The sequence below is a fragment of the Grammomys surdaster genome, unplaced genomic scaffold, assembly GCF_004785775.1.
Source record: "Grammomys surdaster isolate TR1022 unplaced genomic scaffold, NIH_TR_1.0 165, whole genome shotgun sequence".
Lineage (NCBI taxonomy): Eukaryota > Metazoa > Chordata > Mammalia > Rodentia > Muridae > Grammomys > Grammomys surdaster.
The window spans coordinates 19,867,564-19,893,101 of NW_021604613.1; the positions used below are offsets into that span (position 1 = coordinate 19,867,564).

General features: G+C 39.5%; 1 protein-coding gene across 4 annotated transcripts in view; it reads left to right on the forward strand.

Annotated features, from left to right (window-relative positions):
• The window catches only part of Unc80 (unc-80 homolog, NALCN channel complex subunit), a 188,098-nt gene that overhangs the window by 115,907 nt on the left and 46,653 nt on the right, over window positions 1-25,538 (forward strand). For 3 of the 4 annotated variants that reach the window (XM_028765643.1, XM_028765645.1, XM_028765646.1), the window contains 14 exons: window positions 1,010-1,196; window positions 1,782-1,913; window positions 5,924-6,067; window positions 9,558-9,658; window positions 10,626-10,712; window positions 11,608-11,791; window positions 13,352-13,446; window positions 14,998-15,087; window positions 16,040-16,141; window positions 18,986-19,166; window positions 21,818-22,086; window positions 23,830-23,964; window positions 24,613-24,751; window positions 25,381-25,477. In XM_028765643.1, the coding sequence (XP_028621476.1) occupies window positions 1,010-1,196; window positions 1,782-1,913; window positions 5,924-6,067; window positions 9,558-9,658; window positions 10,626-10,712; window positions 11,608-11,791; window positions 13,352-13,446; window positions 14,998-15,087; window positions 16,040-16,141; window positions 18,986-19,166; window positions 21,818-22,086; window positions 23,830-23,964; window positions 24,613-24,751; window positions 25,381-25,477 (1,943 nt within the window). The remainder of the gene's footprint in view (window positions 1-1,009; window positions 1,197-1,781; window positions 1,914-5,923; window positions 6,068-9,557; window positions 9,659-10,625; window positions 10,713-11,607; window positions 11,792-13,351; window positions 13,447-14,997; window positions 15,088-16,039; window positions 16,142-18,985; window positions 19,167-21,817; window positions 22,087-23,829; window positions 23,965-24,612; window positions 24,752-25,380; window positions 25,478-25,538) is intronic. The other variant, XM_028765644.1, reaches the window with a different exon arrangement.

Below are 25,538 nucleotides of genomic sequence, written 5' to 3' on the forward strand. Positions count from 1 at the left end.
TGGATTTAATATGCAGCATTCATTCTTTCTTTTCTAATTCCTACATTATGTCTTATAACAGGACAGCTTAGCTACCTGGCTCTCATAACTCACTGTGTGATCCAATGCCCTCAACTACTGTTGTGCCTTCCATCATGGTAAACTGATAGTCTCCTATTAATATCCTATATAATAGGATAATGTCCTATATAATAGGGGCTTCTGTGAATGAAACCAAGAGCTCCAGATGTCTCTAGAACCATATGTGACTATAAGGCAACAGAGAGATGTAACATTGCTGTTATGCTTCAAATTGGTGAGGAGAGACACTAGTGATCACTGACCTTGCTCTGACCACTGACTCGGTCCCTACATCTCTCAGCATCTATCTCAGCAGAAGCACCATGATTAAGAAAGGCATAAATGGTGTAGCCACTGCATGGGATCAATCTTCTGTTCTTTGTCTTTATCTTCTGCCTGTGGAAGAGTAGATTGATTTTAATATTTTTTGTTTCATAGTCTACATTTAACCTGGGTAGCACTTTCTAATGTCCTACTTTCCATCCAATAACATTCCCCTATAAAATATTGCCAGTGTGATGATATACTTACTGATAAATCCTCTTTACCTTGTGCTAAATAGTTGATTGATAAAATGAGGTAAATCAGATAACTTATTTGAGAGTAATATCTCTTTCTTTTTCCCTTGCATGTTCTGTCATTCTATTTTATTAACATTAAATAATATACTTCATTTAGAGCCTGTTTAACAAAAGTTGTTCTTTATGTTGAAACAGTGAGGTGATATCACCCATACATTATTTCCAGAAGTTACAGACATTCTTGAGGACTTACATTAATGAGTATGGGGGGGATCACCAACTATAGAAATTTAATAGAAAGTTTAATATATATACTCATGAATTAGGTCATGTGTGGCCAATTTCATGAGGGCAAACTTTTGGGTCACTCTTTTTACCTATGATCCTGCAAGAAGTTTGGCCATGTCCTTGCTTTTTTGTCTCCACAGAAATCCTTCTCTGCCCGGGCAGTGTCCCGGTCCCATCAGAGGGCAGAGCACATCTTAAAGAACTTGCAACAGGAGGAAGAGAAGAAACGCCTTGGTCGTGAGGCGAGCCTCATCACCGCCATCCCCATCACCCAGGAAGCTTGCTATGAGCCCACCTGCACACCCAACTCAGAGCCTGAGGAGGAAGGTGCCTTCATAGCTGGCATAGACTTCGTGGGGGACTATGCTACAGGGAAAGGACTTACTCTCAGATAAACAAGGATGATATCATGTGACATGCTCTCCCCTATCTCTTTCTTATAAGGAGAAGAGATGCTGATTTCTAAAGTTTAGACTTATCCTGTATGTAGAGAGCGGTAGTAACCTTGAAAAAAAATCAGTCTGGTAACAAAGCAAGCATTTATTGTGGTTCAGGAAAGCTGAATCCACAATGCACAAGACAGCAAGTGCACTAACTCTTACTTAAAATGAGATAGTCCATTCAGTGCTTTTAACTTTCACAACTGTAGATAGCTTTCTGCTGATTACCAAAACTTGATTCATGAACCATTATAAATTCCTTGATTCTCTGTTGGTTTTGTGGGAAGTTTTAGAAAGAACTTTTGGTTTCCCTAGAAGGTCTTGTTTTGTTTTCCAAGTGTACAGTAAGTTGCTTAAGCATTTATGGTCTGCAAGTAGCAGTACTTGAAAATAAGCACAGGTTTACTTTGTGGTTATGATAAAAAAGTTGAGTTATAAAACCAAAATTTACGTTCCCTGTTCTGTTTGCCAGTAGAAGAAGTCGCCAATCTGACATCCCGACGGCTGTCTGTGAGTCCATCCTGCACCTCCAGCACCTCCCACAGGAATTATTCCTTCCGCAGAGGGTCAGTCTGGTCCGTACGTTCAGCAGTCAGTGCTGAAGGTGTGTTTCATTGCCTACGTGCTGTTCTTGATGACTAATTTGTTCTAAAGCATACTCTAAAATCAGAAGTGATTTATAAGCTTAAAGTTTATATTTAGTTATGTGAACAATTTTTGAGTTCAAGGGTTTTGGTATATTAGCATCTAGCTTTATTCTTTTTTTCAGATATATCTAGATGTCCATTTATTAATTACTAATTACACTCACCCTTAAATTTTCTTGTCACTATTTTCGAAACTCATTCAACTGTGAGTGAAATGATTTATCTTTGTTCTCATAATTTTATCACACTGATCTGTATTGGTTTTTATGCTGATCCTATCCCAGACAGTCTTGGCTTTAGTTTTCTAGCTAATTTTTATGTTGGAAAGTAAGAGTCCTGTCTCACCTTGTTCTTCTCTTTTAAGATCATTTTAGCTATTCCCTGATCCCTTGGCATTCCTGTGTGAATTTTACAGTGGTTCATCAATATTCAAAAAAGCCAGATGATGTATCTTAATTAATATGGGCCATATTAACGTTTATTATCCATGAACATGGGGTTCTCTGTCCATTCATACTACTATGTGTGTGATTTTTCTGCCTACAATCTTACACTTCCTTTGTTGAGTTTATTCCCGTTATATTTTTTGTTGTTGCCAATTTATAAGAACTTGTTCTAATTTCACTTACAAGACTTTTATTACTAATATGTAGAAATGAATCTTGATTTTTCTGTATAAGTTTTATGACATGAAAACTTCATGAGATGGTTTGTTATTTCTAGTGATATTATGAATATGTTCCATAAGATATTCTAGCTATAAAATCATGTCATTTGCAAACACAGACTATTCAATTCTTTTTTTTCTAATATAGTTTCCTTACATATCTTGTTATTGACTAATTAGCCCTGCTTAATTTCAAGGACAATGTTACTATGAACAGTGACAAGGTACTGTTTTTCTATCAATCCTAAGTGGGAAGCATTTAGTCTTTCACCATCAATTATTATATTAGCTATAAATATTTAGTAAATGGTCTTTATCACGTCAAAAGAGAACTTTTGATTCTTAGGGTTTTAGTATTTTAGTCACAAAATTGTCTTCTGTTTGTCAAATGGTCTTTATACATCAATTAAAATTCTCAAATGCTTTTTCTTCTTCACTTAATTGGCATAGTATGCTATATTACTTTTTTTATATGTTATACCATGCTTACATTGAATTCCAAAGACAAGATCTTCTTCAGAGTGTGAAGTCTTTCTTTTACATAGTTATAGACCCCCATTCAACAGTATTCTGTTGAGGGTTTTCACTTCTTTATGCAGAAGGGATATGGGTCCACAGTTTTCATATCTTGTGATGTCATCATCTAGTTTCAGAATCAGAGAATACACACAGGTATAAATTGCCATTTAAACACTGTTCTTGCAAAAAAATAGATATGTGTCATTTTCATTTTCATATATATCAAAGTACTTTTAATGTCCTTTGTGAATTATTATTCAATTGACTGGTTATTTAGAATCAACATAATTACCACATATTTGTGAATTCTACAAATTTCCTACTGTTACTGACATCTGATTTCATCACAGAAGAATGAGAAAGCACATCTTGTGTGAGTTAGCTCTTTAAACTTAGGGTGGCCTCTTTACTGCTTACACTCTGCTCTCTGCTGAGTGGCAGTGTTTCTACTGACATTTCGAGTCTGTCTATTTTGCAATGACATTTAAGTCTTTGATTTCCTTGTGAACTTTGTCCAGCTGCTCTCTTATGAAAAAATATGTAGTTTCCAGTGATTACTATCAAATTGTTTCTTTCTCCATTTGTGTTATTGGATGAATACTTCATGTAATTAAGCTTCCTGGGAAGTTGAATCTTTATGAAAATATATCCTCTACCTGTAGTAAGAGTTTTTCTCTTAATATATACATTATCCAGTATGAACTTCATCAATCCAACTCTCTTTTCATTTCTGTTCACATGGTTTATTTTTGTATTTTGAAACAATGTAATGATTCCTTTCTTCCTCTTTTAAAATTGGTATTTATTTATTTACATCCCAAACTTTACCCCCTCTTCTGGTCCTCCCCCTCACAGAGATCCTCCCCTCACTTCCTCTAACCTTCTTCTCTGAGAGGATGGGGCCTCTCTGTGTATCCTCCAACTCTGGAGCATCAAGTCTCTGCAGGATTAGGTGCATCATCTCCCACTGGGGCCAGACAAGGCAGCCCTGTTGGGGAGTTAATACCTCAGTCAGGAGAGCCTTCAGGGGAGCCTCTGCTTCAGTTGTTGGGAAACCCATATGGAGAATGAACTGCATGTCTGCTACATATGTCCTGGGGGCCCCTTTCCAGCCCTGTGTGTTCTTTGGTTGGTGGCTCAGTCTCAGAGAACTCCCAGAGGTCTGGGTTAGTTGACATTTGGTCTTCTTGTGGATTTCTGATCTCCTTCAGAGCCTTCAAATCCTTCCCCCAACTTTTTCATAGGAGTCCCCAGTCTCCATCCAATGTTTGGCTGTGGATATCTGTATCAGTTATAGTCAGCTGCTGAATAGAGCCTTTCAGAGGACAACAGTTAGGCTAGGCTCCTGTCTGCAAGCTTAGAAGTATCAGTAGTGTCAAGGATTGGTGCTTGCCCATGGGATGGTTGGGCTGGTTATTGGTTGGCCATTCCTTCCACCTCTGCTCCATCTTTGTCCCTACATTTGTTTTAGACAGGACAAATTTTAAGTTGAAGGTTTTGTGGATAGGTTGGTGTCCTTAATCCTTCACTGGGGGATCCTGCCCGGTTACAGGAGGTGGCCTCTTCAGGTTCCATGTCCCCACTTTAGGCATCTTGGCTAAGGTCACCCACATTGACTCCTGGGAGCCTCCCCCATCTTGGGCAATATTATGATTCTTATACATAGATTGTGTTTGAATAAAATTGTATGTTAATGTTTTTATCCATTTCATTAATTCTGCCCTTTGTTTGGAAATTTCAAAGAATTTTCACTTAATGCAATTTAAATAAACTAAGATCTGTGTCTGCCATATTAAATGACAAAAAAGGCACATGAGACACAGTTTGTAATGTTTATTTTCTATTATAATCACTTTTACATTTATATAAAATGTATGAAAGTGCAGCGTATTCTTAATGGCTCCTTTAAAACCATTGCCCAATATGCACCATCCCTCTAAGCATCCCAGGGAGAGTTTCTACTGATTGTCTCTCTTCCTGAATATGAACAGTATTTTCTTGTTCTTTTGAGCACTTATACATTTTTATTGAAAGTGAATAAAAGTATCTATCATCTACTTACCTACCCATCTATTATTTTCAATATCCCACATGCATTTGATAAGAAGGTGGGATTGACAAGAACTGAATAAAGCCTTTACCTTCCAGCCCTTCACAGGACCCATCTAAAATCTCAAATAGTCACAGATGTTAGGAGAGGAGACTCAAAGACCCATCATCCTTAATATTTTATAAAAAAAAATGTTCATTTTGTATCAATAATAAAAGTGAGTTTATTTTTATATTAATATACTGTTAGTTAACTTTAATATCATTCTTGACTTTTATTACATGTACTGCCCTTTATTCTAATTGAAGAGATTTTCAATTTTAGTATTTATTGTATTTATCAGATAAAGACAATAATATGACTGAGTTATACCATTTTTACCCTAAATTTACATGCTTTCTGTTACTCAGTGTTCATGCTTATAAATCTCTCACACATGTTTGTGAAATGTGGCATCTATGAGAAATGCCTTAGGCCTCGCTTAGAATTTTATTTTCTCTGATTTCATATTAAGAACTTATTTGCTATCTTAATATGTCTGTACATCTCTTTCACTACAACATAAGGCTAATGACAGTGCTTGGGAAGATGGTTGATTTCATTGTTTTATAACGGGGAAACCCTCTCTATAGAGTCACCTTTATTTTTACTTCAGCACTATTATAGACTGTATTGCCAAATAGGATTTGAACTATAAATCGTTATTGCATAGAATTTGTCTTTCCCTCCAGATGAGGAACACGCCACTGAGCACACACCAAACCACCATGTGCCTCAGCCTCCGCAAGCAGTATTCCCAGCATGCATCTGTGCCGCAGTTCTTCCCATTGTTCATTTAATGGAGGATGGTGAGGTGCGGGAAGATGGCGTGGCAGGTATCATCTGGCCAGTCAAACTGTTCTGTTCTTACTCTGCTTGTCTGATGGAAACCAGAGTTTTCTCTTGAACATACATTCTGCTGACTGCATGCTGGATTGTCCTATGTACATGAAATAATTGTAGATTTTTAGCATTACATACTAATGCTATCACTTTCTCTGGCTCCTTCTCTTACTTCTTTTATTACATTTACCAAGAAATTTCATTAATATCAGTAGCTAGGTCCACAATTTTTTTTTATCACCAGAAAGCATAACTGTACTTATTTGACTATCAAGAAGTCAAGAGTGATTCCCAACTCAGAAATCTTAACTATTAATTCACTAGCACTAAAACCTTTATTCCTACTTGATTACCTTCCCAGATATACCAATAAAGAGAAGTTTGAAAGGAGAAATGATAAACTAAGAATAAAATACTATATTTACAATGGACAAAAGGTTAATATTCTTTTTGTGTTTCTTTCTTCTTTCCTTCCTTCCTTTTTTTCCTTCCTTTCTTTCTTTTTTTCTTTCTTTTTTATGCTTGACTAGGGACTGGACCCAAGTTCTGCACATAATAACCAAGAGTTCATCCACTGAACTCTACCCCCAATCCTCTCCTTGCTTAATTATTTTTTTTTAGATCAAATCTCATGAAGCTGCCCAGGCTTGCTTTTAACTCATTTATAGCTAAGGCTTGTCTTGAACTTACAATTCTCCAGTCTTAGCACCCCCTCCACAAGTAGCTGGGATTACAGGACTGTGTGACCAGAATCAGCTAAGGTTAACATTCTTCCAATTATTAGCATGTATACTCCCAGAAAGAAGACAAGAACTTTAATATTTAAACTCAATATTTTTAACTCCACCCCCAAAATGAGCAAAATATTTAACCAATCTCTGGGCTGACAACAGTCATGAATAAAACTGCTACATAAAACAATAAGGTCTTACATTTTATTTACAAAACTGCAAAACTTATTTCACATTAAACTAGTCGTGGTTAGTGAAGAAATGAGAAGAATGCCATGCTAACACCTCACTGACCAAGCATGAATTTTGGACAAGCATTGGAGTGTTGTTTCACAATATGAATAAAGAGGCTGAAAACTATAAATCCCTTTGGCATGGAGTTGGTTTGTTAGTATAAATATTTGTAAATGACATTGTACATCTGATAAAGAATATTTGAAAATCATTTGGATGCCCAAGCACATGGAATCAATTAATCTTGTTACCTGTATATGACAGCATTCTCAACGCTTTGGAAATAATAGTTGAGAAAATTAACTTAGCGCTCTACATAATGCTACGTAGAGTTAAAAAAACATTAGTTCATATATGCTACTTTGAAATGTGTGTGTGTGTGTGTGTGTGTGTGTGTTATTTGTATAAATATGGAAAACAGACCCCAAACAGGGCATGTGTTGTTGACCTCCACTCCTCTGCTTCCTACCCTAAGGGATCCAAAGAAACTTAGCCTGACCTGTGTCATAATGAAGGAGCACTTTCTGAATAGGATTATATATTTATTCCCAGAAACCTAATTACTGCCAACTCAACTACTTTATCTTGTTGAAATGGATACTATTCAAAGTATCTGGATAATAAAAGTTCACTTCTAATTCACTTGGATTTTAAACCAAAGCATATTTTAAAACCTAAACAATTGCTTAGGAATCAATAAAGAGGTTGGAGAGATAGCTCTGCAGTTAAGAGCATTGCTTTGATTCCCAGCACTAACATGCTGGATCACAGCATCTATAACTAGTTCCGAGGAATCCAGCACCCTCTTCTGATATAATTTTTACAGGCACCAAGCACATATGTGGTGCACACACATGCATGCAGGCAAAAGATTCATATAGATATAATAAAATAAATAAGTCTGAAATTTGTTTAAACAAAAAGTAAATTTTAAAGCAGGATTTATATGAAAAGCAATGAATTTTGGACTTAATTTTAAAAAATTACCAGTGTTAAGTTGGTCTTCAAGACAAGGAAAACCATACGCCTTTGCAAAAGTGTTGCTTGCAGAATAATGTCAATACCTAAAGACTGACTCACTCCTGATTGTTTTGTTTTTTTTTTCTTACATGGGAAAGTATTCGATTAAAAAAAAACCCAGTAACTTTTCACTCTACAGTAAAAACAGTGTTCAGAAGTCATTTTTGTTCTCCTAACATAAGCAAGTGAGCATTATTGCATTTCACTCTTTAAAGAACAATACTGTCCTTAATTCTTTGAAATTCTCATACATGTACACAATTTTAATCGTATGCACCCTTCTCTCTACCTCCCTCAAGCTCACTCTGGGGCCCATGAATCCTTCCCCCTCCACAACTTGATGTTTTCCTTCTTTCTTTTTTTTTTCTGTTTAGTTTTTACTTTCTCTTTTATGTGTATGGTATTCTATTTGTCTTTGTACCACATTTGTGCCTGGTGCTTGCAGAGACCAAAAGAGGGCATAAGATATCTTAGAACCAGTGTTACAGTTGTGACCTGCCATATGACTGCTGGGAATTGAACTGAAGTCCTCTTGAACAGAACCAGTCCTCTTAACTGCTGAGCCATCCCCCTAGCTCCAGTATTTTTTCTTTTTATTATCATTATTAATAGCCCTTTTCATCTACTTATTGCTAACTATGTGCAAATGGTCTGGGGCTATCCTCTAAGACTGAGGCAACTTACTAAAAGCCACATGCCCAGAGAAAACTAACTGTACCCCACCACCCCCCCCCAGCAGCAGCCATCAAATGTCAATAGCTCCTGAGCTAAAAGTGTGAACCTGGGAGTTCCATTCCCACTCATACTAGAATTTTGATGCCTTAGTCTTGTGCAGGCAATAGCATCTGCTGTGATTTGATCCTGCACCTGCCATATCCTATTCAGAAGAAAGCATTTTAAGCAATTCTCTCTATCTGCTGTCTCCTAACGTTTTTTCTACCCACTCTTTCACAATGTTTTCTGAGACTTAGATGGGAGGCAGTTCATACAGAACTCCCACTGGATGACTGAATCCTCGAAACCACTTATTCTCGGTACTTGAAGCAATCATAAGTCTCTGTTTAAGCAATTCTCCAGAAAAAGAAGCTTCTCTGACCAAGGATTCAGAGCAGCACAAGTCTGTGGTTATAAACATAGATATTGAGAAGGTGGTTTGACAACATGATCATTTAATAAAGCACCAGTAAGTTCCCAGCAGAGCATATGTTCTCCTAGTCATGGGCTGTTGACCAAAGTACGATACCAGTGGTGAAATCCATCCTGTGGCCTTGATCAGAAAGTGGTCAGTTTCCCTGATAATCCTTGTGTTCTTATTGGACCACTGGATACCACTTATCTGGCAGGTCAGTGGTTTGATCCCTGAGACTCACATGATAGAAGAACTTCAACTTCAGAAAACCTTTGAAAGCAGAAAGAAAGAACTCATCAAAGTTTAGTAAATTGTTTGAAAACCTTTTCTGGTTAATAGACTTATAGCCATTTCTTTTCTCTTCTAAAGTCAGTGCTGTGGCCCAGCAAGTCTTGTGGAACTGTCTAATTGAAGATCCATCAACAGTTCTTCGACATTTTCTGGAAAAACTGACGATCAGCAATAGACAAGTGAGTTCCTATTCCTTTTCAGTAGGTATAAGTGTGCACTCCGCTGAAAGCAAGTAAGGAGCTTTACAGAGCTGCCTGTGCTGTCAGTGTCCTCCGAGGTGCAGCCAAACAGTAAAGACAAACAGTATTAAATTTTGCTATTTCAGTTCAGATTTCTCCAGTAATTGATTTTTCCAAATATGCATGATTAATTGCTTGATAACTCAGACTTTCAATATTTTCATTATTTTACAGGAAGACTAAACGTAGTTTTATATTTTTAGGGTTAGATACATTTATTAAATTCTAATTGTTTGGTAGCCTAGAATGTTAGTGGGGTTATTCCAATATGTTAGTGGTCTCAAAGCTGATTTACCAGACCATCTGTAAGGTGTCAAATTGAAGTAGTTTCCTGGACTTTAAAAAGACAAACTGATGATTAATATGATTTTACTCCGGTCTCCATGGTGAGACTCTTAGTCTTCACTAGAAGATTAAGTTTGGTTTCTGGGAAGCAAGGTTAACTGCAGACATTTCAATTTATCTCCCTTTACTTCCTTTTATCTCATTGATTTGAAACCTAGGGAAGTAAATTTGGAAAGTCAATTAATCTAGTGTGTGTATTCGTTTCTCAGATTAGGTCCCCACATTCCAGTAACACCTGGCAGTCATCATAAATACAACCAAGTACACAACTCTCAGAGGATTTACCTATAGACACTATGCCAAGTTTTATCTTAACATAAAATCGTCTGCTGCTTGGTGATATTTATGTATTATCCATAAAGGAAAGGTATTCCAGCTCATTTAAATAGAAGAATCACATGTACCATCAGTTTCTCCTGGTAATTAATTTCTCCTTTACCATGCTGAAGTGGTGAACATAGTTGAAATTAACAAATGGGCAAAAGTAAGGAAAATTACCCTCTAGTTTCAAGCAGTCAGGTTCTGACAGCATGGCTGCTGACTGGGTCTGTTCTTCTTCCAGGATGAGCTAATGTACATGTTGCGCAAACTTCTCTTAAATATTGGAGACTTTCCAGCTCAAACGTCACACATCCTGTTCAACTACTTGGTGAGTTTCAGCAGCTAATAGAATTTTCTGGTAGGAGTCAGAAACATGGAGAAAGAGATTTGGAAATCCCCTTCCAATAAATTCCCAATAATTGTATAACTGAAGGATGGTCAGCGGAAATTTCCACTTTTGCTGTAGGGAAAGCCCTGCCTGGCATAATCTTTGTCGTGCGGTGGATCCTCAATAAATGTGATTGCCTTGGTTCTCCATTTAGCATTAGGCAACTTTATGTTACTTTTCAGCCTCCCCATTCCCTTTTCCTACTTTGCTGTTTAAAACACACATGCACGCCCTCTAGAAAGACATTGTAAATATAGGTTTCCATAGCAGCTCTTTATGCTTTAACTTGCTCAGACAGCTTCTCTATGAACCTTCCAAGATTTATGTGTTTCTTCACATCTTTCTTGGTAAACTCCAAATGAATATGCATGCAGTTTGGGGGCTGGAGCATGTTAACTACTCAGAAATTGTCCCTCAATCCAGGCAGATAACAAACAAATGTCTTTGTTGATGTTTTCTCCCTTTCTGTTATGAGAGAAATATCCATATGCATATGTATCTATAGCAGCCTGCTAAACTTAGCTCATACTACACATCTAGATGTATAAGAAACATTTGTAATCCCTTTATCTTGTTTGAGGCTAATTTGGTCTTCTTTCTCAGTGTCCATTTGTTGACTAGCCAAAGAAAAACAATGTGTCCAATCCACCTGAGAGCCAGCTTGGTCAAGTTTTTCTGTTGTGTCTTCTCCTGATTAGTGTAATTAGTCGTGTTGCAGAAGTACTTGATCATAGACTGTGAAGGCAAGGATGATTTCACCTTAAAAAACAAAGCCAAGACAATGGGAACAAGAGTGTAGGAAGAATGTGACTCTGTGGTTGTTGTTTTGCTTCAGGTAGGACTAATCATGTACTTTGTGAGGACCCCATGTGAGTGGGGGATGGATGCCATCTCTGCCACACTGACCTTCCTATGGGAGGTGGTCGGGTATGTGGAGGGCCTCTTCTTCAAGGATCTCAAGCAGACAATGAAGAAGGAGCAATGTGAAGTGAAGCTGCTAGTCACTGCTTCCATGCCGGGTAAATCCATATGTATTAGATGTCCTTCATTAGACTTACAACATACATGTATATGTTTATTCTCCTTAGAAAGGCATGGGACTTTTTTGCTCACAAGAAAAATAGAGATCCAACTCCTGGCATTGAATGCATTCAAGAATTTTTGTTTACTAGAATCAGAAGAAATATAATAGCCCCTTCAAAAGTCAGAGCTTATGAGATGAAAAGGCAGACATCTGAGTCTGTGAATCAGGCCTTGAAGAGTAGCCAAGGTTAAAGATTTATTCAAGTGTGTAGCAGAGGGCCCATTAAACTGAAAGTCATTGTGAGAGAATTTTTGGCACTGCCATTTGAATGACATTGTTTGTATGGCAAAAATCCTGGGCCTTTGTAAACCCAATGAGACAAGGCTTTATGAGAAGCTGGAAGAGGGGGGAAACAGGAAAAGGAGGAATTAGAAAAGAACACAATATGTGGAGTAAACTCTAGATAAATTAGTTCCTCTTCACACAGCACAGCGGGCTTGTCCCTAAGATGAAGATTTTACTAATGCTTTATTCCCATGTGGGGGCAGGGTATGGAGACAAAAGATGAAATGTAGATGAAAATAAAGAGACTATGCACAGAGGTGAGCACATAGATTCTGGCAGCAAAAAAGCCTGTGTTAAAATCAACACTGCCCTTCATTAGACTTACAACTTGAATTAGCTGTGGGAAAAATAAAACCTTTTTTAATGCTTTCTTTCCATGTAGCTGATATATAAATGTAATTACTAACAAGTGATGAAAGCATTAGTTTCTGAAAGATGGTAAAACCATTTTTCATGCTTTCTTTCCATGTAGCTGATATATAAGTGTAATTACTAACAAGTGATGAAAGCATTAGTTTCTGAAAGATGGGGACCATTGATGCGGGCCCATGCCGAGGCATCTCTTCCCCCTGAGGGACCAGCCACATGACAGTATAGCATAGAATAGAGTTTATTCAGGGCATGGAGAGGGGAGCCAGGAGGATAGTAGAGGCAGAGAGAGAGAGAGAGAGAGAGAGAGAGAGAGAGAGAGAGAGAGGAGAGAGGTAGAGGTAGAGGAGTAGAGGCTGGCCATGACCAAGTGGAGAGAAGGGAAAGGGAAGGGGGAGGGGAGAGGGGGCAGAGAACCTCCAGGCAGGGATCAACGGAACAAGAGAAGAGAGGAGGAGGCAAGCAGCCCCTTTTATAGTGGGCAGGCCTACCTGGCTGTTGCTAGGTAACTGTGGGGAGTAGCATACCTGGCTATTGCCAGATAACTGTGGAGGTAGAGTTTAGACAGAATACTAATAGTTTCTGTATATAAAATGCTTACTTGCAAGGCCTGGTTTGGTGACCCGGATTATTGTGCATTTGTATGCTCTGTAAAGTATACATAAGAATAGAATTTTTTTAAAATATCAAAAAGTCATATTCTTAAACTCACATTCTTAAGACCTTGGCAACATAGCTAATTTTATGTCAGCCTGAGCTAAATAAGACCCTAATTCCTATTTTAAAAGAACATTGATAATAACAGCAATGGAATGTTCATGGTTATATGTATTTTAAATAGGTACTAAAACCTTGGTAGTTCATGGGCAGAATGAATGTGATATCCCAACACAGCTGCCAGTCCATGAAGACACTCAGTTCGAAGCCCTGCTGAAGGTAGGAAAGTTTTGTTTTGTTTTTAACAGAAAAGATTTTTATGCATAGCCATGCCCCCGCAGTAAACATGTTTTGGAATTAAAATAAGTGGCATTTTCTGTATTCAAATGAACACACCCAGTTCTTCCCTCTCCAGCGCCTCCTCTATTATTGTACACTTATGTAAGTTCCCCCGCTGGTAACCGATGTTTTAACTCTGCATTGAAGCAGTCAAAATTGGGCAAATTCTGTCTCAAACAACAGTGCTGCCTTGGATGTTATTTCCAACTCCCCCTGAAAGCTGTAGAATCTGATTTAGGAATATTTGGTGCTACTGTTTTAGTTTTTTACTGTGCCATGATTTTACTCACAAAGTAAATACAGCCTGTCAATGGATATAATAGCAAGTAGAATCTATATACAGGAAATATATACTTTAGGGGAAAAAAATCAGGTAGGCAAAGAAAGAATTTTTTCTTTTTTTTCTTGAAAATAGAATTTTTTCCTTTAAAATTGAAAACAGGACATTTAACTTGAAATTGAAGATAAAAATATTTTTTCACATAATATATCCTAAACATGTTTCCTCTCTTGCAACTCCTCCTAGATCCTCCTCACCTCAGCCACCCAGATTCATAGCCTTTCTTTCTCTCTCTTATTACAAAGCAAACAAGTATCTAAAACAAGCAAACAAACAAACCAGACTAGGACAAAAGAATGAAAAGAATTAAAGAAAAGCCACAAGAGACACATACATTTGCACACACAGAAATCCCATAAAACCACAAACATTTTCTAAGAGTTATGATAATGATCCTCCTCAGAAGAATTACGGTTGATCACTACTCATGTATGCAAGGCTTATAATGTAAAATAATAAGTAGAATATCAATCTCCACTTATCTGGAGCCCAAATCTTCAGTAATCTTACCTTACTAGATAAGACTGGAACCCAGTTCGGAATCCTAATAGAAATGGAAAAATGTAGCAGGGATCATGACTTCTGTTTCAGACTTTTTTGAGATCTCCAGTGAATGTGTAAGGTCCTTGGAGCTAGCAAACTCTTAACACCACCCGTTTGCAAATGTGTGTTGAATGGTGGATATCAAGGTTCAGACAGTGTTCCCTCCATGGCCTCAGTACAGCCAGTGTAATGTAACTCATGGGACCTCCTGGCCAGTTTCTTTTATCAGTAGTAGCATAGCAGTTGGATTATACAAGTTTTCTATATGGAAAGCTCTGGAAAGAGTTCACAATAATCAGTGGATACATTGTAGTTTGGAATATTCTTGATGCTATTACAAAGTATGCTTTCCCTAATCCCATGCCCAGTGGGTGCCACTGTCCCTTCACAGATTAGCACTTGGTCAAAATTAAAACCATGCCACTTTGGACAATGTAAGAGTAGATGATTTACATTAGCAGTCTTTACAATCTTACTTTTAGGTAAATATAGCACTATAGGTTCTCTTGAAACTATAAGAATTACCTTGTGTCTTTCTAACATACTATCCATCTACCAAGTAAAATACTTTCGATAAACATTTATAAAATTTGTTGCTATTGTTCTAGGAGTGTCTGGAGTTTTTCAACATCCCAGAATCCCAGTCGACACATTATTTTCTTATGGATAAACGATGGAACCTCATCCACTACAACAAGGTAAGGCTGTAGTCACGGTGTTCATGCTGAGTTGTGTCAGGGCTCACCAAACCCTTCCTAAGAGCAGCTTACTATTGGTAAAGCATCACTGATTCAGGTTATGAGCATGGTCACTTGGGCTTCTTTGGCTTCTGAGCAATTGATTAACTTTTCTACCCCTTAGTGTCCTTATTTGTAAAGGGAAAGTGATAATAGTATGTGTGCTGGGGTAATTGTAATCACTGAAGGAGATATGCCAGCTTAAGCATTAGCTACTCGTCACAGTTGATGTAGGTGAAAACTTCATATTTTTGTATTGTATTGGCAGCTTTTCACATTGCTGTGACCAAATACCAAACAGAAAGGAACTTAAGAGAGGGAAGTTTATTTTGGCTCACAGTTAAGAGAATACAGTCCACCAGAAATGCATGGTGACAGAACTAGCAGAGGCCCATCAGTTATACAGCATCAGGAAGCAGACCAGGAGTGTTTGTGCTCAACTTGCCTTCTCCTTTTTATTCAATTCTGCTGGTCCCCAGCCCATGAAGTTGAGTTGACAGTGAAGAATGATCATTGCATGCTTACAGTAATGGCAACTGCCTGCCTGCTTGGAATTTTAGCTCTATCTTGACTTTCTTTCTCTTCTTTTAAACATGATGATGGCAATATGATCTAATGAAGAAAATAACACCTCAGGTGGTCCCCAGCATCACTTTAGATTACTCCTTTAACAGAGCAATGTATCTCCTGACCTTGCCCCCCAGTGCCTACAGTGGGTAGCCCGACTGGGAGGAGTGAAGCTTTGCCTTTCTAGGGGTCTATGGAAATGAGGAGTGTAAGGTAGCAAGATTCAAAACCATTAGAAAATAAATGAGCATTTTATCTACATGAGTTTTTCGATAAAGAAGAAATGAAAATAAAAATAACAAGTTTTTGAACTGTTTTTTTTCTCTTTCTGTACAACCCACCACAGACCTACGTTCGAGATATTTATCCCTTCCGGAGGTCCGTCTCTCCACAGCTCAACCTTGTACATATGCATCCGGAAAAGGGGCAGGAGCTCATTCAGAAGCAGGTGTTTACCCGTGCCTTTTTATTCTGGGTCATGTTTAGGGGAGGGTAATCTGTAAACATGCAATCAGCCTTCAGAGTTTGCAATTCTATTATGCTCCTCTCTTCAGACAATGAATGATGAATACCCTTGCTCAAAAGATTGTGCCCTCAAAAATGCAAGTTTTACACATTGGATCATGGTGGGCAATGTATTCAGAGAAACTCCCATGGGATGATATGAAGCATATAATAGAAATACTCTAGCTTATTAACTGGCTAGTTTTTAGGTATAAGTATACTTTTATAAAGTAGATTTGAAACATGTACATGACTTACAATAGTGTATGAGTGGGAGATGGGGGCAGATCTGGAGTTTAAGCTCATCCTCAGCTACACATGAATTCCAAGGCTAGCCTGGACTCCATGAGACCTCTCAAATAAAGAAAAAAAATAGGGGCTGGGAAGATGGCGCAGTGGGTAAAGTGCTTGCTGTGTAAGCATAAAGACATGAGTTCTAATCCCCAACACATGTAAAAAGCTATGAGTGGTACTGGGTATCTGTAATCCCGGTGCTGGGGGAAAGGAGAAGGGAATAGATCCACAGGGCTCTCAGGCCAACTACCCTAAATGAAATTGTGAGCTCTAGGTTTGGTGACAGCTGATCTCAAAAATAAGATTGAGAATGATAGAAGAAGACACACAAAACTGCCCTCGGGATAAGCCTGACTGCATAGGGGTCGATGTCAAAAGTATCCACTCTCCAGGAAAAAGACATCAGGATGGGTATGGCCCTCATGCCTCACAAACAACAACAGGGTGACCGGAGCCATTACAAGGTCCACTTCAATTACTGGAGGTCAGGGCTCTATCCCCGCCTTTGCAAGATTAGAATCACCACAGCCCTTCTATACTTAGAGAAGGGAGGAGATGTCAGGGGCATCCCTGCTTATACACTGAAGGCCTAAAATCAGCCATAGGCCTAAAATCAGCCATAGGCCTGTCATATATGTATATTAACACCAGGTCTTGGGTCTCTGTGGAAAAACATTGAAACAGATGGCTATAAGCTATTGTAAACAGGCAGCTTTCGTGGAAATTTACCAGCCCGAGTAGCCATAGACTTTGTAAATAGGTAGCCTTGGCAGATAATACCAACTTAGATAAGGACAAGTGAATCATAGGCAGAGTCATAGTGACCTGCCCCCTGAACCTTCACCCAGCCGATACCCTGTTCTGAAAGATATCTGTACTCCCCCTGAACACCCACACTACAGTGTCATCCCCTTCCCCACGTCCTGCCCTTTTGTGTTTATAACCCCTGTGTGAATAAGTAAAAATTATGATTTGATTTAAAAAAAATAAATTAAAAAAAAAACCTGACCTCAGGCAAGCACACTTGTCTACACACATGTAGCACATGCACATAAGGTGTGAATAGTATAGTTCATACACTACTGACACAGTGACTAACCCAGATGAAAATAAGTAAAATCATGTTACATCAAAATAGCACTGAACTAAGAGACAATGATCTAGATTCCATCCTTACTGGGCAGTTAAGAATCTGATATTTTTTAAATAAGGAAAAGACACAGCTCAGCAGTTGTACTTACATCTAATATTGAAAAGCAGAATAGCATTCACATGCTTGATCTCAAATCAGACTCTGATCTCAGGAAACTCAGCAATCTGCCTGCAAAACATGACTTTATACACCACTCCAAAACTGATCATTTTTTAAGTATAATTTTAATGTGCATGTATTTTATTAACTTTTATTTTTATGTAAAGTATATAAAGAAGAATTCGAAGAGAGTGATCAATTCAATCATTCTGCACACATCAAAGATGCCAACTTCACATTAAAATGTTGTTCGTGAGATAAATGAGGATGGCCAAGCTCTGGAACACAAAAATAAATTTTTAAGATGGCTACCGTTAACTGCCTAAATTGCTTTTAAAAGAGAGAAGATGCTGTGTTACAGTGAGGTAAAAGGTGTTGGGTTAAAACTGAAAGGTCTTCATTGGGAAACAGAGTCAAAGACCACCTCACCAGAGTGACCTCAGCCTTCAATTTTGACAGCAAGATAGTCAAAAGCCTGGTCAAAAACGCTGCTTCACAGGCATGTGTTTGTGATGATCGTGTTTAAAATCACACTTCAAAGACTGCCATCAACAGGGCACGTGTACTCTCTACTCCAGGCTGGAATTCTGAGATATCTGAGTTCCCTAGGGAGACAAAGACATGGAAGCTTATGGTCTAGCATTACCATAATTTTCTGCAACAACTGTTTCTTACTCAAGAACTTCCCAATCCTAGCCCTTTGCCCAGTGATTGTCAAGAGAAAAGAAAGAAGAGACCAAGAGCCCAGAAACAAGTCTTCCAAACTCTGGAGCAATTGGGTTACCTAGAGGCCATCAGCTTTCATATGAATAACGTATTCCTAGATTCCACTTTGTCTTTTGTTAAAAAGACAAACCCAGAACCACCAGGGAACAGCTTAAGGCTTCTGTGGAAAAGCAGCAGCAATTGTAACTGACTGCCAGCTCCCCATTAGAGAAAGGTTTCTGTGTGATGATGCCCACACAAATAGGGCTCTGTGTAGTTCTGGACTCTTTTGACAATCCCTCCCTTGTGCTTCTCTAGGCCATAGCATCCTGAGCTCAGACAGCTCAGGGATGGAGCTGTCTATTAGTAGGGATGGAGAGTCCATTAAACGCTGTCTATTCTTCCTACGTGGTAAAAACACCCCTTCCTCTTTCCACCCCTCCCCGTTTCATTTTATCATCCAGGTTTGTCACTGAAGATCTTCAATGTCTTCACTCTTTGCAAGTTCCTAACCCTGCTCTTTGTCGGCTCCTCCAGGTGTTCACCCGGAAACTGGAGGAAGTAGGGCGTGTTTTGTTCCTCATCTCCCTAACCCAGAAGATCCCCACAGCCCACAAGCAGTCACACGTCTCCATGCTCCAGGAGGACCTTCTTCGGCTACCCTCCTTCCCTCGGAGTGCAATAGATGCTGAGTTTTCTCTCTTCAGTGACCCGCAAGGTACTACAGATTAAAAAAAAAAAACATTCTTCTTGGTTTGATCTGACCACTGGACTCCAGTGGTTATTCATCTGAATCTGCTGGAGCTGAATCTGCTGGAGGTTATGCTAAAACTCAGTTCTCTCTGAGTTCATACGAAGATTAAAGGGAGTCAAGCTAATCTTGGACAATACAAGTCAGAACAGTAGTTGCCTCTGGGCTGGGAAGGAGTTGGCAAAGGCATGAGGGAACTTTAGAAACGACAAAAAATAGTTACACAGTCCTTGGATTTTGTATACCTGAGTACATACTGCCAAGGACCAGCCTTTCTGAGAGAAGAGATGTCTGGGAACCATGAAAACAAATGACTGAAAGTCAAATTGTGGGTCCATGCTGGCGGCCTAGGACCTGCTTAGATGGCTTTCCAGGCTGCCTCCCTGTCTGCCTGCCTGTCTCTGTCTCTGTTGCTCTCTCTCTCTCTCTCTCTCTCTCTCTCTCTCTCTCTCTCTCTCTCTCTCTCTCTCTCTCTTCCTCCCTCCCTCCCTCCCTCTCCCTCCCTTCCTCCCTCCCTCCCTTCCTCCCTCCCTCCCTCCTACCCTCTCCCTCCCTTCTTTTCTCTCCCTCTCTTTCTTTCCTTCTCCCCTCCCCCTTCTCCCCTTCCCCTCCTCCCCTCTTTGTGTGTGTGTGTCTGTGTCTGTGTGTCTATGTTCTGCTCTACTCTAGACAGCTTTTCCTTGCTATTCTAAAAACTCTCTGATTGAGACAGTAAAAATTGTAAAAGCTATCTATCTGGATAACTCATGATTCTTTTGTTTGGTTTTTGTTTGTTTGATTTGGCTAAAGTCAGAAAAGCTGTTATAAAAAAAAGTTTTGGGGTTTTTCTGACCAAATCAGAAATCCTGTTAGAAAAAAATCCTGGAGATCGTTTTTGCTCTCCAGACAGCGAAGTTCTCTCTAGAGAAATTCTAAAGAACTGATTTGTGTTCAGTGAGCTCATCTCAGGCAGACCAAAAGCCCAGGTTTTTATTTATATATCAGTTCAATCATTTGCTTCACTCCACTGCTAATACTGGTTCCAGAAAATGGTACATTATTACACAAACATTCCTTTTGATTATCCTATGAAGCAGCATACCATGATCCCAGCCCCCTTAATTCTTAGAAAACAGCAAACACACATTTTCTCTTAACATTGAAAAAGATTGCAGAGATCTGCCTGCCTCTGTTAAGCACAGATGATGTACTAGCTGGGAGGGAGCCTGTCCTGAAATTACCGTTTCTACCTCACCAGGGCCTGGACTGGCTGTGTCCCAGGCTGACCCCGAGCTCAGGAATCTGCCTGCCTCTGAATCTTTCTGACAAGCTGACTCATAATGCGGCTGCCTTGTTCCATTAGGTTCATGAAGCCCCCCATAATTCATTTATTGCATCCTCATATTTTTGCATAATTGAAAAATTATATCTTTAAACTCACAGTTTTAGAGTTCTTTTCCACAGCCCTGAAGATCTCAGCGATTACTATTTTGCTGAGACAGCCATACCTTCAACTCCTGGGCTCATTCTGTTCCTAATTATCACAGATTCAATAAGGATAACAGGAAGAGCACTCCTGGGAAGGAAAGAGTCCTCCACTGTACTGGTTCCAGAAAATAGGGACATTACTACACAAACAAGCCTTGCATCCACAGCAGCCATCCACATGCATGGAGGCTCACCTGGAGCCTTGTCCCAGGGGCAGGAGCCATGCCACTCTGTCCCCACAAAGGCCACACAGGGCTCAGCAACATACTATCACAAAACTCACTGGATACACCCATTTAAGTTCTTTGCATTTTAGTGTAACTCATGCCTGAAGTCTGAGAGTCAGAGAAATAGCAAGAGACCCAGCTGAGAGCCTCACATCACTGATGTGGGACAAGCAACTTCAATTAACATCTCTGTACTTCAGAGTTTCTAACAGAAAGAGTTCTGGTTCCCTAGCAAGTTGAGCAGAAGCTGTCTCAGGCTCTGTTCCCTGCCATTGGATCCCCTTCCCCACTACTTGGTTGGGCCTCAGTGGGAGAGGACACTCTTACACCTGCTGGGACTAGATGCCCCAGGGTGGGGTGGTTGGTACCCAAGAGGGCTTCTCCCCTTCTCTAAAGAGAAGTGGTAGGGTCACTGAGGGGAAGCATTTATAAGGGTGAGACTGGGAAGAGAGGAGGGAGCAGGCTGGCTGTGAATGGATGTAAAATATATACATATATATATATATATATGTATATATATATATATATATATATATATAGAGAGAGAGAGAGAGAGAGAGAGAGAATGTGTGTGCGTGTGCATGTGTGTGTGTGTGTGTTCTGGTCTAAACAGTGATAAGGAAAGCCAGGCACTGAATCCAGCCCTACCCAATGTCCAACGACAACAATATCTCTTTCAGCAATGCAGTTTATTTAACAACACAACACTATAAATACCTGTCCTGGCTCACCTAGAGTGCAATCAGAAAAGTGTGCACAGATCTTAGAGGTGCAAGAAGCGCTGTGCTGGGAACCTTTTGGCTGTACAGATGGAATGGGAACAAATAAGTGGGAAATAGTTGCACCTTGGCTTCTGACCGTGGGCTTATGCTAACAGGGCTGGTGTGGGGATAATTCCCCCTCTGCTGTTTTGTGTTCTCACAGCTGGGAAGGAACTGTTTGGCCTGGACACCCTGCAGAAAAGCTTGTGGATCCAACTCCTGGAGGAGATGTTCCTGGGCATGCCAAGCGAGTTTCCCTGGGGAGACGAAATCATGCTTTTTCTCAATGTGTTCAATGGGGCTCTCATTCTCCACCCAGAAGATAGTGCCCTGCTCAGGCAGTACGCTGCCACTGTCATCAACACAGCTGTCCACTTCAATCACCTATTCTCTCTCAGTGGCTACCAGTGGATTCTCCCCACCATGCTGCAGGTACCTGGAGTCTCCTATCCCAACTACAAAAGTAACCCAGCCCTGCTCAGACCAAACAATCCAACAATATCTGTAAAGAAGCATTTCCATGAGGAAGTTATCTCCTTTGTTACCACAGAAGGCATCTAGGGAAATTCCCACATAGATTTTTCAAGAACTCACACTGTTTGGTGCTGTCCTGAGATACTGTCCCAGAGTTAGGAACTGGGATAGTGTTCCCATGTCGAATAGCACGGTAATTCCAAAAACTGTTGCATCGGGATCAGCAGCCTCTGTATCCCCCAAGGACAATTCACTCTGCTGGGCCCAATCTCAGACCTGCCCAGTAAGAAACTCTGTGTGAGGGCCCAGCAGTGTGTGTTTTTATCAAGGCTTGTGGTAGTGCAGGTACTGTAGACAGTGAGGGACACTCTGTGCTGCCCTTGAGCCAGCTGGATGGCAGATTGCCATCTGTCGTGACCTAAGTTTGAACAGGGATTTCTAGTGCCATAAATTTAGGTTCAAGGGATAGGAGGTTGACTTTTTCTGTTTCACATGTCCAGTGTGAACCTGGCTCTTCTTAGGAGTAGAGTACTAAAGATAAGTCAGACAGGACCTAGGACTAATTCGAGCTGCTTATTTGGGAGAACCTTTTAATGAACATTATGAAAGTCGTGTATTTTTGTAAAAAATACAATCTGCTTCATCCAATTATGGCCAGAAACTTTTTTTTTAACTACAAAAGTGTTTGCCTCATCTTTAAGTAATATCATTTCCTCTTTTACCCAATGTAACTACACTCCCTGTAAAATTGAGATAATGCAGTTTAAACGAAACATGCAGGTCACCTGCAACTCTTCCTCCCAGAAAACATTTCTGTTCCCTGAATATCTACATGCAGGCATAAAAATAAAACTACATTATACTGTACATTCAAATGGATATCCTTTTTCAAGAAACAAAAACCATCCTGTGAATTTCGTACGGCTAGTGAGCTTTAGAGCATCAACAACTGCACTTACATCATTTTGAGATTTTATTTTACCCCAGTCAGAATGAACAAAGACCTCAAACAAATAGATAAACACCTAGAACAAATGAGGACAATGCCAGTGAGGATGTGGGAAGGGGCAACACTTAGCCAGAACTGTGAAAGGCACAAGCTGGTGGCACCTCTGGAAATCAGAGTAAAGGTGCCTAAGAAGCTAAACACAGATCTACCACACAATCCACCTGTACTCCTCATGGCCGTGTGCCCAAAGGATACTACAGCCCACTACAGAGATGCCTGCCTGTCCATGTTCTGTGTGGGTCTATTCACAGCAGCCAGGAAATGGAAACAGCCTAGATGCCCATCAACTGATGGATAGATAACAAAAGTGTGGTATATTTGCACAATACATGTACCATAATCTATTTAACAAGCTACCACTTATGATTAATTTATTTCAAGTTTTTACTATTACAACTAGTCAGAAGCAGATTTTTTAGGTAATCCTTGTGTCTACTTCTTTCATTGAAATAAATGTCTAGTCATAAGCTACCTGGGAAAAATTTTTTAAAAATGTGTTTATGATTTATAAGGAGTTTTATGTCTATCACCAAATTATCTCAAGAAAGCTGATGCTATATTACACTTCATACTACCAATGGAAAACATTAGCCTCTTTCTTTGTTTGCTATGACTATGGGAAGTTTTATAAGTAAACACCACTTTGGCACACTGTGAAGACATTTTCTAAGTATGGGGTTATTTCTCTGTAGGTATACTCAGACTATGAAAGCAACCCCCAGCTGCGTCGAGCTATTGAATTTGCCTGCCATCAGTTCTACATTCTACACCGGAAGCCCTTTGTGCTCCAGCTGTTTGCTAGTGTGGCCCCTCTCCTGGAGTTCCCAGTGAGTAAGATCTAAGTGATAAGTGAAAACCAACAGGAGCTGAAGGGGATTGCAACCCCATAGGAAGAACAACAGTATCAACCAACCAGACCCCCTGCCCAGAGTTACCGGAACTAAACCACCAACCAAAGAATACACATGGAGCGACCCATGGGGGAACACCCTCATAGAAGCAGGGGGAGGGGGATTGGATAGAGGTTCCCCCTGGGAGTGAGGGGCAGGTACCAGGAAAGGGGATAACATTTGAAATGGAAACAAAGAAAATATCCAATAATAAAAAAAAGAAAAGAAAAGAAAACCAACCAAAGGGAGGTTTTAAAGGTGACAGCAGGGAGTCAGGCATCACTTGTGTTTGGGCAGAGTACAGAGGTAGGGTGGGATGCTGCAAAATTCTGGGGTGGACAGAAAAAAAGCTTAAAATGTGTGTGACTTACTGCTGGCATTTAGTAGAGCCCTAAAATTCTTCAGCAGAATGTCAGCTACAGAGTTGTATAAGTTGCATTGCACATAGATATTATGATATATATATATATAATCATATGTATATGTATTTGCAATTATAAATTTTGAATTTCCAGCTGTTAATATTAGTACTAATGTGACAATCAATAAACTGAAAGTGGTTTCTTTTGTTTTGTTTTTATGTAGGATGCTACCAATACAGGGTCCAGCAAAGGCGTGTCTGCTCAGTGTCTGTTTGATTTGCTACAGTCTTTGGAAGGAGAAACCACTGATATATTGGACATTCTAGAGCTGGTTAAAGCTGAGAAGCCCCTTAAGTCACTAGGTAAATGCAAACCCCCCCAGCATCCCTTTTCCTATTGCAATTATTCGAATAAATGTATATACATATGTAATCATGTCTATAATCAATTATGATTAACTATGCATAACTAAAATTATTATATAGTATATACAACTAAAGCAAAATAGAACAATGTTATACTTTGAGTGAGTAAACTTTTTGTAATTTTCTTGTCTTAAATTTCTTGAGAATCTCCAGAGTAAGGAACCCTCTGCCATGAAAATCATAGTGAAGCATTTCTCAGCTGACCCCACTCGAACAGCTCACTTTCACCAGTTCTAGGCAAATACACTTCTCTAATGGTCTTTTGTGGTAACGTAATGTATAGAATTAGATACAATTCAAAGATAAAGCTTTCTGTTCTACCTCGGGCAATTAAAATGCCTGAGCAGCTTCTAGAAGGTAAGATTGTTAAAACCTCCCTTATTTGTGATCCAGTTGTTTGAATGTAGGAAGCAGAATTTTGTCCCCTTCAGATGAGAAGTGTCTAGTTTGCAGAATTCAGCAATGAAAATCTAAGAGATAAAAGGGCAAATGCAGCAGGAAAGGCGAGGACCTTAGTGGTGATACTGACTGCTTCCTCTGGAGTCACACCCACTGCATCTTTGCAGATTTCTGCTACGGAAACGAAGACCTGACCTTCTCCATCAGTGAAGCTATCAAGCTCTGTGTCACTGTGGTGGCTTATGCTCCTGAATCATTCCGAAGGTGAGGTAACCGCAGCCTTTCTTTCTGTCCCTTGCGATGAGTAGGTGTAGGAAAGAAATGA